The 14572-nt window shown below is 43.9% G+C and overlaps 1 protein-coding gene across 1 annotated transcript in view; it reads left to right on the top strand.

Annotated features, from left to right (window-relative positions):
* Positions 1-14572, top strand: part of DPH6 (diphthamine biosynthesis 6) — a 211638-nt gene that overhangs the window by 146808 nt on the left and 50258 nt on the right. Inside the window, exons 10-11 of the mRNA XM_030215158.1 lie at positions 5254-5385; positions 13815-13944. Coding sequence (XP_030071018.1) covers positions 5254-5385; positions 13815-13944 — 262 coding nt within the window. The remainder of the gene's footprint in view (positions 1-5253; positions 5386-13814; positions 13945-14572) is intronic.

The following is a 14572-nucleotide window of genomic DNA, read 5'->3' as shown; positions in this document are numbered from 1 at the left end:
TGTGATAAATTATCCAAAGTCCCATCTTCTCCCAGTACAGAGACTCGAATTCATAGGAGCTCTGCTGGATTCTCGGACGGCTCGTGCCTATCTCCCAGAGGCGAGAGCCAACAACTTGTTGTCCCTCGTCTCGCGGGTGCGAGCGTCCCAGCAGATCACAGCTCGGCAGATGTTGAGATTGCTGGGCCACATGGCCTCCACAGTTCATGTGACTCCCATGGCCCGCCTTCACATGAGATCTGCTCAATGGACCCTAGCTTCCCAGTGGTTTCAGGCTGCTGGGGATCTAGAAGACGTGATCCACCTGGCCACGAGTTTTCTCAAATCCCTGTATTGGTGGACGATTTGGTCCAATTTGACTCTGGGACGTCCTTTCCAAATTCCTCAGCCACAAAAAGTGCTGACTACGGATGCGTCTCTCCTGGGGTGGGGAGCTCATGTCGATGGGCTTCACACCCAGGGAAGCTGGTCCCTCCAGGAACGCGATCTGCAGATCAATCTCCTGGAGTTGCGAGCGGTCTGGAACGCTCTGAAGGCTTTCAGAGATCGGCTGTCCCACCAAATTATCCAAATTCAGACAGACAACCAGATTGCCATGTATTACATCAACAAGCAGGGGGGCACCGGATCTCGCCCCCTGTGTCAGGAAGCCATCAGCATGTGGCTTTGGGCTCGCCGTCAGGGCATGGTGCTCCAAGCCACTTATCTGGCAGGCATAAACAACAGTCTGGCCGACAGGTTGAGCAGGATTATGCAACCTCACGAGTGGTCGCTCAATTCCCGTGTAGTGCGACAGATCTTCCAAGTGTGGGGCACCCCCTTGGTAGATCTCTTTGCATCTCGAGCCAACCACAAAGTCCCTCAGTTCTGTTCCAGGCTTCAGGCCCACGGCAGACTGGCATCGGATGCCTTCCTCCTGGACTGGGGGGAAGGTCTGCTGTATGCTTACCCTCCCATACCTCTGGAGGGGAAGACTTTGTTGAAACTCAAGCAAGACCGAGGCACCATGATTCTGATTGCTCCGTTTTGGCCGCGTCAGATCTGGTTCCCTCTTCTTCTGGAGTTATCCTCCGAAGAACCATGGAGATTGGAGTGTTTTCCGACCCTCATCACACAGGACGAAGGGGCGCTTCTGCATCCCAACCTCCAGTCTCTGGCTCTCACGGCCTGGATGTTGAGAGCGTAGACTTTGCCTCTTTGGGTCTGTCAGAGGGTGTCTCCCGCATCTTGCTTGCTTCCAGGAAAGATTCCACTAAGAGGAGTTACTTCTTTCTATGGAGGAGGTTTGCCGTCTGGTGTGACAGCAAGGCCCTAGATCCTCGCTCTTGTCCTACACAGACCCTGCTTGAATACCTTCTGCACTTGTCTGAGTCTGGTCTCAAGACCAACTCTGTAAGGGTTCACCTTAGTGCAATCAGTGCATACCATTACCGTGTGGAAGGTAAGCCGATCTCAGGACAGCCTTTAGTTGTTCGCTTCATGAGAGGTTTGCTTTTGTCAAAGCCCCCTGTCAAACCTCCTACAGTGTCATGGGATCTCAATGTCGTTCTCACCCAGCTGATGAAACCTCCTTTTGAGCCACTGAACTCCTGCCATCTGAAGTACTTGACCTGGAAGGTCATTTTCTTGGTGGCAGTTACTTCAGCTCGTAGAGTCAGTGAGCTTCAGGCCCTGGTAGCCCAGGCCCCTTACACCAAATTTCATCATAACAGAGTGGTCCTCCGCACTCACCCTAAGTTCTTGCCAAAGGTTGTGTCGGAGTTCCATCTGAACCAGTCAATTGTCTTGCCAACATTCTTTCCCCGTCCTCATTCCTGCCCTGCTGAACGTCAGCTGCACACATTGGACTGCAAGAGAGCATTGGCCTTCTATCTGGAGCGGACACAGCCCAACAGACAGTCCGCCCAATTGTTTGTTTCTTTTGATCCCAACAGGAAGGGAGTGGCTGTGGGGAAACGCACCATATCCAATTGGCTAGCAGATTGCATTTCCTTCACTTACGCCCAGGCTGGGCTGGCTCTTGAGGGTCATGTCACGGCTCATAATGTTAGAGCCATGGCAGCGTCGGTAGCCCACTTGAAGTCAGCCACTATTACTGCCTGCAGCAGGATACCCGACGCGACAGTCGGTTCGGGCAGTCAGTGCTTCAGAATCTGTTCGGGGTTTAGGATCCAACTCCACCCCCCTAGGCCCATGTTTTATTCTGTTCCAGGCTACACTCTCAGTTAGTTGGAAAATTGTTAGGTCAATCTCAGTTATGTCCTCGCCGTTTCGAGGCCCAATTGACCATGTTTGTTGTTTTGAGTCAGCCTGGGGGCTAGGGATACCCCATCAGTGAGAACAAGCAGCCTGCTTGTCCTCGGAGAAAGCGAATGCTACATACCTGTAGAAGGTGTTCTCCGAGGACAGCAGGCTGATTGTTCTCACAAACCCGCCCGCCTCCCCTTTGGAGTTGTGTCTTCCCTTGTCTTTGTCTTGCTACATACGGGACTGACGAACACGAGCCGGTTTGGGCGGGAAGACGGCCGCGCATGCGCGGTGTGCATGGGCGCGCGAGAACTAGCAAAGGACTTTGCTAGTGAAGTTTCCGATTGGAGGGGCTGCCGTGGACGTCACCCATCAGTGAGAGCAATCAGCCTGCTGTCCTCGGAGAATACCTTCTACAGGTATGTAGCTATATGTTAGCTTTGGGAAATGTGCATAATGGATGTCTTTTTATTGTGTTAAGTAGAAAAGGAAATGCACTTTTGTATTTTTTTCTCCAGTGTTGCAGTGCATGCTGAGGTTCCCAGTTCAATTTTGTCTACATATTTTTATTTCTAATTTGTGATCCCTTGTTCTGTAATTTGTGAGGGTCTGTCAGTGTGACTGTAACGGCAGATGAAGAGATTGGAGAGGAGAGGGAATTGAGGGAGGGGCTTCTTTATTTTCTGCCCTAGTCACCAGCATGGTTAACAGCAGCCCTGACCCTTGCTGTAGCTAGTGGGGATCCCCAAGCTCTACCAGCTAGGGATCTCTTCCTCATGTCATCCACACCTTCTGGGGTGTCTACCCTGTTGCAGATTTTGGTATCATCCGCAAAGAGACAAACCTCACCAAATAGCCCTTCTGCAGTATCACTCACAAAGATGTTAAAAAGAGCTGGCCGTAGGACCGATCCCTATGCTATTCCACTGATAACATCCCTATTTTTAGAGCAATCTCCATTTACCACTACCCTCTGTCTCCTTCCATGCAACCAATTTTTAACCCAGTCAGTTACTCTAGGTCCCATACCAAGAGTACTCAGTTTATCTATGAGTCACCTGTGCAGGACCGTGTTGAAGGCTTTATTGAAGTCTAAGTACATCTAGTGCCCCTCCCACATCCAACTGTTTGGTCACCCAGTCAAAGAAATCAATCAGATTTGTCTGGCACGACCTGCCTCTAGTGAAGCCATGCTGCATTCCATTCAGTTCGAAAAACCTCACAATCGTCTGCTTTAGAAGCGTTTCCATTAGTTTACTCACCACCAGGGTCAGACTGACAGGTCGGTAATTCCCAGCCTCCTCCTTCCAGTCTTGTGCAAAGGGACCACATCCGCCTTTCTCCAGTCCTCTGGGACCGCTCCAGACTCTAAGAAAGCATTGAAGAGGTCAGTCAGCAGAGCCATCAGAAGTTATCCGAGTTCCTTGAGCACCCTCGGATGTATCCCATCAGGCCCCATCGCTTTGTCCACTTTTAGTTGCTAGCTCCTCATAGACACAGTCCTCTGACAATGGGTCTTGGTCTACCATACATCCATCCCCATTTGCATTTGTTTTCTGTGGTCCTTCCCTCAGCCTTTCATCTGTGAACACAGAACAAAATAGTTGTTAAGCAGTTCAGCTTTATCCTTATCAGCTTCCACATATTCCTCCCCCTCAGCTTTGAGGTTCGCAATGCTATTATGGCACTTCCTCCTGTCACATATCTGAAAAATGTCTTATCCCCCAATTTCATCTTATTAGCTATCTTTTCTTCCATTTGCCTCTTTGCTTTCCTGACAGTTTTTCCAGCTTCTCTTAGCTTATCCAGGTATTCTCACCTGTCTTCTTCTTTCTGAGTCATCTTGTAACATATGAAGGCTAACCTCCTTTCCCTTACCTTTTCGGCTACTATGTTCAAGAACCACAGTGGCCTTCTTTTCCTCTTTCCTTTATGTGATTTATTAACATAAAGGTTAGTTGCCTTTAAAATAGCTCCTTTCACTCTTGTCCACTTCTGTTTTACTTCCTTCAGCTGTTCCCATCCTACTAACTCTTTCTTGAGGAAATTCCCCATCTCAGCAAATTTGGTTCTTTTAAAATCCAGGACCTTCAATCTCAAATGAACCATCTCCTCTGTCTTAATATTGAACTACACCATTCTGTGATCACTATACGCCAAATGATCTCCCACCGTGATATAAGAAACATTCTCTCCGTTTGTAAGCACCAGGTTCAGAATTGCTCCATCCTGCATTGGTTCTGTTACACACTACTGAAACAATTCTTCCTGTAGTGAATCTAAGATCCCTTTGCTTCTGACTGACCCCATAGCAGGGATGCCCCAATTGACATCTGGCATATTAAAATCAACCATCAGCAGTATTTCCCCTTTCCTAGCTATCTTGTGGATGTCTTCAATTAAGTCTCTGTCCATTTCTTCTGACTGTGAAGGTGACCTGTATTTTACTCTAATGTAAATACATTTTCCTTTCCCTTTTTCCAGTTTAACCCACAGCACTTCTTCCATACCCCACGTGCCCTGCAGTTCTGTCACTTGAATATTATTCTTACCATATAATGCCATTCCTCCACCCTTTTTTCCTACCCTGTCCTTCCTTTATAACTCCAAATGTATCTCTGTACCCTGTAATGGTGATGCCATGACAGGTTTTTTGTAAGCCACATTGAGCCTGCAAAGAGGTGGGAAAATGTGGGATACAAGAGCAATAAATAAATAGATTATAACTTGGTATAGCTATATTCCAGTCATGACCACCACTAAATCCAAGTCTGCTTCTATCATTGAAGCCTCTAGATCTAGAAGTTTGTTTCCCATACTGCTCCCATTCCTACTCTATATCTTTTGAGGTCAGCTAGTGAATAGGAAATGAAAGTAGAACTGAGTTTGCTGATGATACAGGATGGGGAAATAATTTTGCCAAAGAGAGACCCATTGAAAATGGCAAGCATTGCATTTCAAAGTGCACCATCATCACATCAAAGCTATGTTGCTTCTTTCTTGCAGGCAAGAGCTTAGAGTCTTCTGGAGTGTCCCCAAGCGGCTATTGGTGGATTAGTGGCATCTCTGCCCAACTGAACTCATCAGAAGGGGGCAGTGTGCAGGATTCAGTTCAGCAGGCCTTCACTTCTCTACAAGGTGCGTTGCATGACAACAGCTTATGACAAAATGAATTTAGCACTCATTGAAACATTTTCTGTTCAGGTTTTCCGCTGATGTGCAAGAAAAGCAAATATAGGCGGAAGTCATCAAAGTTTTTTATGTGGGTAAATACTGTTTGTTACTACCCCTTAATGCTAGTAAAAGTGTATGAATTCTTAGAAATTTAGAGCATTATAGATTTTTTTCAGAGAAGAAAATGCCCTCTGAAGATAAGACAGGAGTTTCCTTTTTGTAACATCTGTAGGAAAAAAAAAACAACTTTTGTTATAAAGAAGTTAAATGGAGCTGCAAGAAGTTTTACATGCACAGAAACAGGAATCAGGTGTGGCCTTAGTTCAAAAAAGTTCACTTGTAAATCGACACAGTCCAGCTCAGGGGCATGTGGAAGAATGCAGGTCCATATGCAGAAATTGTTTACTGATAAGAGGTGTGTGTGATTTTCAAATTGTCTGTCTATGTATTTAGGATAATTCAAGGTTTGGCTCTATCATACGTATGTCATTTACTGATTTTTTTCCTCCATCAAGCAGATCATTATGTAATAGAGACCAACTAGCTATACATTTTCTGTCAGCAATTGTATAAAGTTTAGACAGATTTTTATCTCTTTCTTTTCATGTCAGGTGGCAAAAATCTGGAGTACCTTACCATCAGACTCATATCAGATGCTGAAAACCTCTCTTTTCTAAGGGCCCTGTTTACTAAGCCGCGCTGTAGGCGTGCTAACTTTTTAGCGCACGCTAAAAATTAGCACACATTAATGCTAGAAACACCCACATATTTCTGTGGGTGTCTCTAGCGTTGGCGTGCTCTAAAAAGTTAGCAATTAAAAAGTTAGTGTTTTAATTGTTTCCTGAGACATCCCAAAAATGGTTGGTTTACTCTTAATACACTTCATAATGAACCAGATCATCTCAGTAACTGTGGATTATAAGAAATCGTATTGTATAAACTCATTATAGGGTTTCATTTAGATAAATCAGTAGGGGCAAAATGTGTGAACATGTTGAGCAAGGAGCGTGTGCAAAGCACACAATTGCTCAATGGTTGAGCTGGCCCTGGTTCAGCTGAGTGACATAAAACATGTTTCATTATTCTCCCACTTGTGTAAAAGCAGTTTGCTAAGGTCATCTCCTTTCTTGAATTCAAATCCTTGCATATAGAATTTTATTCTTATTCTTCTGAAGTTTAGTCAATACATCAGCAATCATTTCTTCTTTTGGAAATTTATTTCCGTTATATTTTAACTCTATGTGTGTTGATAATGGCTTACAGTATTTCTTCCCAACATTTTTAGGATTTTTTTTCAGTATAGCTTGTTCAACAGATTGCATTTTCTCTTCAATACTTTTTTTTTTTTTTTTTAATGTTTATTTATATTTATTGTACTTACACATATCGCACAGAAATAATTGTAAACAAACATCATCGCCATTTCCCTCTGCAATATCAACATTGGTTTTTGTTTTGTTTCTATTACTCTGTATTCCCCTTATATGCCCCTTACCCCCTCCCCCTCCCTCTACCCCCCTCCTCCCACTTAGTTAATTGGCAAGGCAGGGTCCGGCTGCGCTCTTCAATACTTTTGATTCAGTTTTGTTCTCCTAAATCCTTTATTTCACTTATGGCCTCTCAAAATTTCTTTATAGCCTCTAGTGTCTCATTTTAGAGAGCACTAACATGGTCACGAGGAGGGAGGAAACATTTTCATATGCTAAAGGCCTCCTCCTGCTTTCCATGGTGCTCTTGAATAAGAGCACATTGTACAGGTGCAGTGGCCAGAGGCCAAATAATGCAACTGCTAGGAGGGTCTGGGGATCTATAAGGAAGACACTTACAAGGTAAGACACTATCAATCAATTAAATCCCACTCCAGCTCCTTGTGAAAGACTCCTGAGAAATTTACAAGGGATAGGAAACCATGTTCTGTTGTTGGGAGCTAGTTAAAAGATTTAAAATAAAGGATAGGGTTAAATGGCCATTTCTCTCAATGGAGAAATGTAAATAGTGGAGTGCCCCCGAGGCCTGTAGTGGGATTAGGCTATTTAACATATTTATAAATGATCTGAAATGGGAATAACGAGTGAGGTGATTAAATATGCAGATGACACAAAATTATTCAAAGCTGCTAAATCACATGCAGATTGTGAGAAATTGCAGGAAAACCTTAGAAAATTGGAAAATGTCAGATAGAGTTCCTTTGCGTCCGTACCAGCCCAGACTATTGGGAATAGTTATGTCCATCAACCAGTGGATAGAGACAGAAAAAGAAAGAAGCTCGTTGTGAGTCACCCTTTAAGGGTATCATGAAGCCACCGGACATTCAGGGTTTTTTTCTGTCTCCCAAGTGGATTGTTAACTGACCATGCAGCTCTTCTTTGGTACTCTATTCTAGCTCCTGTCCCAGATGGTATCTGGGTATCAGTAGAGCAGAAGGTTTAATGCAAATCAGAGTTAGCTCTTAATGGTGCATCTGGAGCTGGGTGACTCTTGGTGGAGCTGGGCCTCCCCACCTCCTTTTTTTTTTCTCATTGCTGTGGACATTTTCCATTTCTATTTATTTAGTCTTGTATCCCACATTATCCAAATCAGATTTGGTTTTATGTGGCTTACAGTGTAACAGAATCGGTTAAAGTGGTTTACATTATAATCGTGAGCTGCAATCAGCAGGTTTACAGCGTAGCGAAGGACTGAAATTCTCAAATAGAGAACTGAAATAATCAGAGTTACAGAGTAATGGGGAGCCTACTGTGACAACAAATCTATTGTGTGTTGCATTGTAAGAGAGGGGTTACAATCAATAGGTTAATAGCGAAAATTAAGAGCTATTATATCCAAGAGTACATACTGAGTAATAAAGTAGCTGTGTGTTATTATGGAGAGCAAGATTCAGGATCTGGTGAACAGGGAGGTGTCATTTGGACAACAAAGTACCTTTCTCTGAGTAAAACCAGGGTAGGACAAACATCTGTTCTTTCAGTGAGACTTGTTTGTCTGACGGTGAGGTAAGTCATACTGTTTAAGCCTTTCTCTGACGAGATTTCTTTTTGTGTCCTTGCTCTTCGTGGTCAGGAGAATTGTGGGAAGCTATTCTCCTAGAGGGCATTTGCTTTCAGACTCTCTTATGGCTAGACTTTGTCTTTGGCCTGTACCGGCAGTTATTTAGCTCCCCCAGAGGTCGGTGCCTTTCTCGTGGAGGGGATATTGCGTTTTGCACACGCCGAACCCCTGCGCTTTAAACTTCATTGGCTGCCTGTACAGGAGCGCATTGCTTTTAAGATCTGCTCCCTAACACATAAAATCATCTATGGGGCTGCCCCGGATTACATGCTCCCCTTGATCGACCTTCCGCCTAGAAATGCCAACCCTGCTGCTCGGTCCTATCTCCACCTCCATTTTCCGAATTGTAAGGGTGTCAAGTACAAGAAAATCTTCGCCTCGTCCTTCCGTTATTGGAGTCCCAAACACTGGAACACGTTACCTCGTCACCTTAAAGCTCAAGTGGACCATGCCCTTTTTAAGAAGTTGTTAAAGACATTCCTCTTTGCTAAGACTTACCTCTCAACTTACCATGTTGATTGATGCATCCCTTGTCCCTTACCCTGCCTAGTTCACGCTGTTAGTTTCTCCCCTCCTACTTGCTTCTTTTATGCTTGCCTAAGCTTTTAAGTTTGTACTCTTATTTAATTCTCTGTAAGCCACTGCATGAGTGGGAAAATGTGGGATATAAGTAACAAACAAAACAAAAAATAAATATTCCATCCATCTAAGTTTTCTGGCATGGTTGCTGGCTGGGTATTTGTCACTGCAGCACCTTTATTTTTCTTCCCATGCTTTTAATTTTTGAGTATGTTTCATCTTGTTGGCCACAGTCCTTCTTTCTCCATTGGACACTGTGATTTATTTTTCCTTTCCTTCGGGGCAGTAGCCCATGGTTACTCGAGAAGACTTGTTGTGTCCTTTCAAGACATCTTCTCATTTAATGTAATGCAAAGTGTACTAGCTTAATGGCTCCTTGTTTGTCCATGAGGTACACATTCTGCCTTGTGTGGCTGATCTGCGGTTTGCCAGTCAGACCATCAAGGTTTACTGTGTGTATCTTGAGAACTCAGAAGGGTTGTCAAGGGCAGTGGCCATCTCTTTTGAGTTCATCTTTGTTCGCGCTTCCTTACGCATGTTTCCCAGCCGGGGTAAAAAAAAAAAATCGTAAAGGGATTGCTTGATCCCCTTATTTCAGTGCTGATATAGGAATCAGGCAGACAACTGAATGGGACATTTTGGTTCCTGTAGCAGGGACTGAGATGCAGGTTTTCCTGTGACTGGCCCTTCCCTAAGCATATTGCCTTAAAGGGCACTCAGCTGGGGAGTGGATTCTCCAGCTAGCTCTATGGGCAGCTTGTCTAGTTCGGGGTACTGTGTTGCGGTACCTTCTCCAGGCTGTTACTGGCATCGATTGGTGAAGTTTTCCACCTTGCTGGCTACCTTATCGGTAGTCCACTAGATTAGAGCCTTACCGAGGGTCACCGGCTGGGAACGCTTTAGTAGCAACTGCCACTAGAATAGCATGGTTTTGTTGGCTCTTGCCTTAATCATGGCTGCAGCGCACTAACAACTGGCAGGTCACAGTTTGCTGTTTCCAGCTCCTGATAGGGGGCAGTTTGTGCAGCAATAAATAAGAACTTTTGTAAGCATGCATAAAGTATCAATAAATTACAAAACGTAAAAAAATCCTTAACCAGAACCTTGCAATATATCCAAAGGGCACTAATGATTTAAAAAAAACAACTATATATTTTTTTTTTTTATTTATAACAATTTTATACATAGAATCAAGTATTCAACTTGTTTGAAAAGTGGTACATTTCGTCATATACAATTTTAGGAACTAATTAACAGAAAAAGGAAAAGAAGAAGAAAAAAATCTTTTAAATTGAAATCCCCACTCAAGTCCACAATATGGGATTCAAAATGAGAAAGAAAAGTGGAATTATTCTAACAGGAATACATTCTAAGAACATTCACTTGAGAAATTTACAGGCTACACTGTTCGGTGTCATAATTATCCATATCCAAGGGAAGATGACATTTTTAATTTTCCTTATTTTGTCTAGACACTAAAAAAGCTGTTAGCTGAGTTGGTTCAAAAAACACATATTTAAGGGATTGATATTTTACCACACATTTACAAGGAAATCTGAGAAAGAAAATAGCTCCCAGCTGTAACACTGCTGGCTTCATCAAAAGAAATTGTCTTCGCTTTTTTTGTGTCTCGCGAGAGACATCAGGAAATATCTGAATTTTTTGGCCTAAGAACACTTTGTCCTTATTTCTAAAGTACGATTTCATTAACCATGCCTTATCTGGTGGTAATGCTACCGTCACTATCAATGTTGTTGGAATGACAGGGTCATTTTCGGAAGACTCAAGTATAGCTGAAATATTAAGATCTTGTTTCTGGTTTTCTTGATTTAATATTGGAAGGTAGTATATCCGAGAGAAAGGTGGAATCATCTCTTCTTTTACTTCAAGTATTTCCATTAAATACTTCTTTAACATTTCCCTTGGGGATTTAGACAACTGTCTTGGAAAGTTTAGTAAACGAAGATTGTTACTTCTAACTGAATTTTCCAGTAATTCCGTTTTTTTTTCGCAAGAAAATCAAGTCTTTAACCATAGTCTCTTGTTGAGTTTGAAGTTTTTTAACTTCCAAGATCATATCTTTATCCGTTTGCTCTAATTTTTCAAGTTTAGTATCCAAAATTTTAGTTTTTTGGTCAAGAGCCAAAAAATCCTGATTCAATTTATTTACTTGCGGGACAAGAGATTTTCCTAGGCCAACTATCAAGGTCCACAGCGAATCTAGCGTTACTTCCGCTGGTTTTTTAATTTCAAAAGAAAATTGTGTGGGTAGTACCTCTTTATCCGAAGTTTTCTCCAACATCAAGCCAGCAGCTTCTTCCACCTTCGATAGAATAGGTGTTTGTGTCCGAGACCTCAGTTCACATCCAAAAAAAAAACAACTATATTTTAACATAATAAATGTGGCACTTACACCCAACTATAAGGTGAGCAAACACCTAGTACCAACCTGAAATTAAAGTGCTTCTGCCATATGGCTAGGGCAGTGGTTCCCAAACCTGCTTGTTGCGCCCTCATACCTGGGAGGGAGGCACATCGGATGTGGTCCAGCACTGGGGGTTCATTGGCGGCTACCGGCGCAGGAACCCTTGTGGCCGCACTCTCTGACTAGGGTTCCCTGCAATGTGGCTCTCTCGTGCACCTCTTTTGCTCTCAGGATGCTCCTCCCTCACGTCTGTGACACCGATTCGTCGGGCAGTCCCTGACGTCAGTAGCACACCCCTTCTTCCACCTCCACGGCTTTAGCAACAGTTCCTGATGCTGTATTTTGTGAGTATTCTTCTGCTTCATTGTCTTTCCTGTTCCTGACCTGTGCCTGACTTCTGACCACGATGTGCTTCGCCGCCTGACCTGACCTGTTCTGACCACACTGTGCTTTGTTGCCTCTCCTGGACCTGTGCTGGTTCTAGGCATCTCCTTCCGTGCGGTCTGACCTGACGCCAGCCCCTTTCAGAGGATCAAGTCCTGCTGGCCGCATGAACCTGGGGCTCAACTTTCAGGGAATGGCGGTTGGCTTAGGTGAAGAACCCAGGGGCTTTGTCGGCCACCTCTCACTAGCTCTGGACTAGGGCATAAGGGCTCACACCTTCATCTCCATGATCAGATGCAACTCTGGTCTTGGAAGCACCCCAGCCAGTCAGGTCTTGTACATCTCACTGAGATTATCCATAATTAATATTCATGAGAGATTTGTATGCAGTGGAGGCAGTGCATGCAAATATGTCTCATGAATATTCATGTGGATATTCTGAAAACCTGACTGACTGAGGTGCCTCCTGGATCAGGTTTGGGAATCACTGGGCTAGAGAGTGAAGACCCTTGAGGTACCATGGTCACACTCTTAAGCCCAACAACATGCTTTGAAAAGAACACTCAGCTAGCAAAATGTTACCGTGCACTGATCATTCCTATTTCAATGACAAGTTGTGCTGTTCAATGGCTTTGCAGTTTGTACTTCAGTAAATTAAAAACTCTTCTTGAGTGGCCAAGAGAGTGATGAGTGCAGATACTGAGTAATAAGTTCTAGTGTTTAAAGTGTTTAGGATGAAATGGGTTACGTTTTTAGCCAGGTAAAGAGCTGGAAGCAGCATAACACACACACAGGACCAAAGGAACCTATGGAACTTTGGAAGGCTAAGTGCTTTGAAAATATGCTAGTAAGCCTGTAAAGCACATACTGAAAAAAAAAATCTTTTACTCCCTATGCAGTAAAAATTACCTGTAGGTTACTGCTACATTACAAAATGTGCATTGACAGAGAAAAAACAGCCATGATAATCTGCTGTGGTTTGTTGGACTGGGTGTAAATATCTTGCAGTGCCTGAGCAGGGATTGGCTCAAGTGCTGACAGAAAGGGAAACATTAAAAAAAAATATTCCCCTGATCCTCATGCTACAAAATTTCTTAGTGGCCCAGTGGGCCCAGACCCCACCAGTCCCACCCAGGGCTATGTAGTCCAGAGCATCCCTGGACAGGGCATCTGGCACAAAGTAACCTTGATTCACAAAGCATCTATACTGCTGAACTCCCTTGAACTAATAATACCTGGATCAAGGAGGCATCCAGCTACATCCTTCTCTTCCTGCTGCCATTTTGGAAAATGATGGCATCTGACCTCTTGCACTGGATGCACTGATAGGGGTCAGCCAGTCAAATAAGAGATTGCCCAGAAGCATTGCCATATTTGACAGACTGACCCTTAGCAGTGTGTCCCAATGCACTGCTAGGGATCTGGTACTGCCATTTTCCAAGATGGCCACAGTAGGAAAAGGACCCTGCTGGATGCCTTTCTGGATCAGGTAAGTATTACTAGTTCAGGGGAGTCCAGCAGCATAGAGGCTCACTGGTCAAAAACTTCTGTGCCAGGTGCCCTGAACCATATTGCCTCTGGGCTGGTATGGCTACCGGGTTCACATAGGACACAAGTCCTCTGAGGTGAAGTATTGCAGTTCACCTCAGATAACCCTGCTGCTCCTGCATAGGATCTTTGACGACCATTAGTTGAAGTAGACACTGTGCTAAAGGGGAAGTAAAAAAAACTATGCTATGATCTTAGTAATGTGATGCAATGATTGTCACCCATTGATAGAGTTTAATGCGTGGTCACCTTGGAACAGACATGGTACTAAAAATCTAGTAAATGAGCTTTACAGTGCATTAATGTCAGTTAAAGAACACTCTTTTGTGATACTTCTTGCTTATGCATTGTCTTTCATCCACATGCACAAAAAATGATGGTAAAATCAGTGTTGTTCTTTACCACACAGGTAGGCTGGAAGCTCAGGGACTAGTGCTGAAAGATATTGTCTTAGTTCATCTCTATGTGAGGAAGATGACAGATTTTGCAGTTATCAATTCTGTGTATGGGGCACAGTTTGATATATGTCCACCTGCCAGGTAAGTCTAAACCTGATTCTGTAACACTGTTTATGGATTACTGAAATCTCTGTAAATTTGCATAAATGTTTGTTTTGTACATTTTCCATAATCCCCTGTAAATAAATAGGGGTGTGCATTAGCACATTTTAAAAAACTGTCCCCCCCCCCCCCCCCCCCGCGATATTCAGCTGCTGGCGGATAGCGTTTGTTTTTTTTGGGGGGGGGGGGTTGTCCACCACAGGTGCTAAAACCAGAAATTCAGTGCCAGAAATTCAATGCTGTGTGGGCTTCAGCACCGAATGTCCGTTTTTTTTTAAACCAGCTGGCGCCTGCCCGGTTAGGTCAATTTTCAGACTTAACCGACCATGGGTTAGCGCATAAAGATAGAACAGCTAAATATGGCCAGTTAACTTCTGCGACTGGCAGCATCCTTAGAGACAGCTTCCACTTGGTAAAAGACAGGATCTTCCTTCCACAGCTCTAGCTGTGTCATACAGTGGGCCTGGCCAGCAAGCTGGATGTTTTCATGAATAAACCAGACACATCCTTGCACAGCATGGGATGCCTGACTCTCACAGTCTGATTGAAGCCATATATGCTCAGCTTCTGGATGTCTTCTCTGTGACTGCAAAACAGTTCTTTCAGA

Source organism: Microcaecilia unicolor, chromosome 9 (assembly GCF_901765095.1).
Source record: "Microcaecilia unicolor chromosome 9, aMicUni1.1, whole genome shotgun sequence".
In the NCBI taxonomy this organism is placed as follows: domain Eukaryota; kingdom Metazoa; phylum Chordata; class Amphibia; order Gymnophiona; family Siphonopidae; genus Microcaecilia; species Microcaecilia unicolor.
The sequence above is the reverse complement of the archived record's forward strand: the minus strand, read 5'-3'. Positions and strand labels throughout refer to the sequence as shown.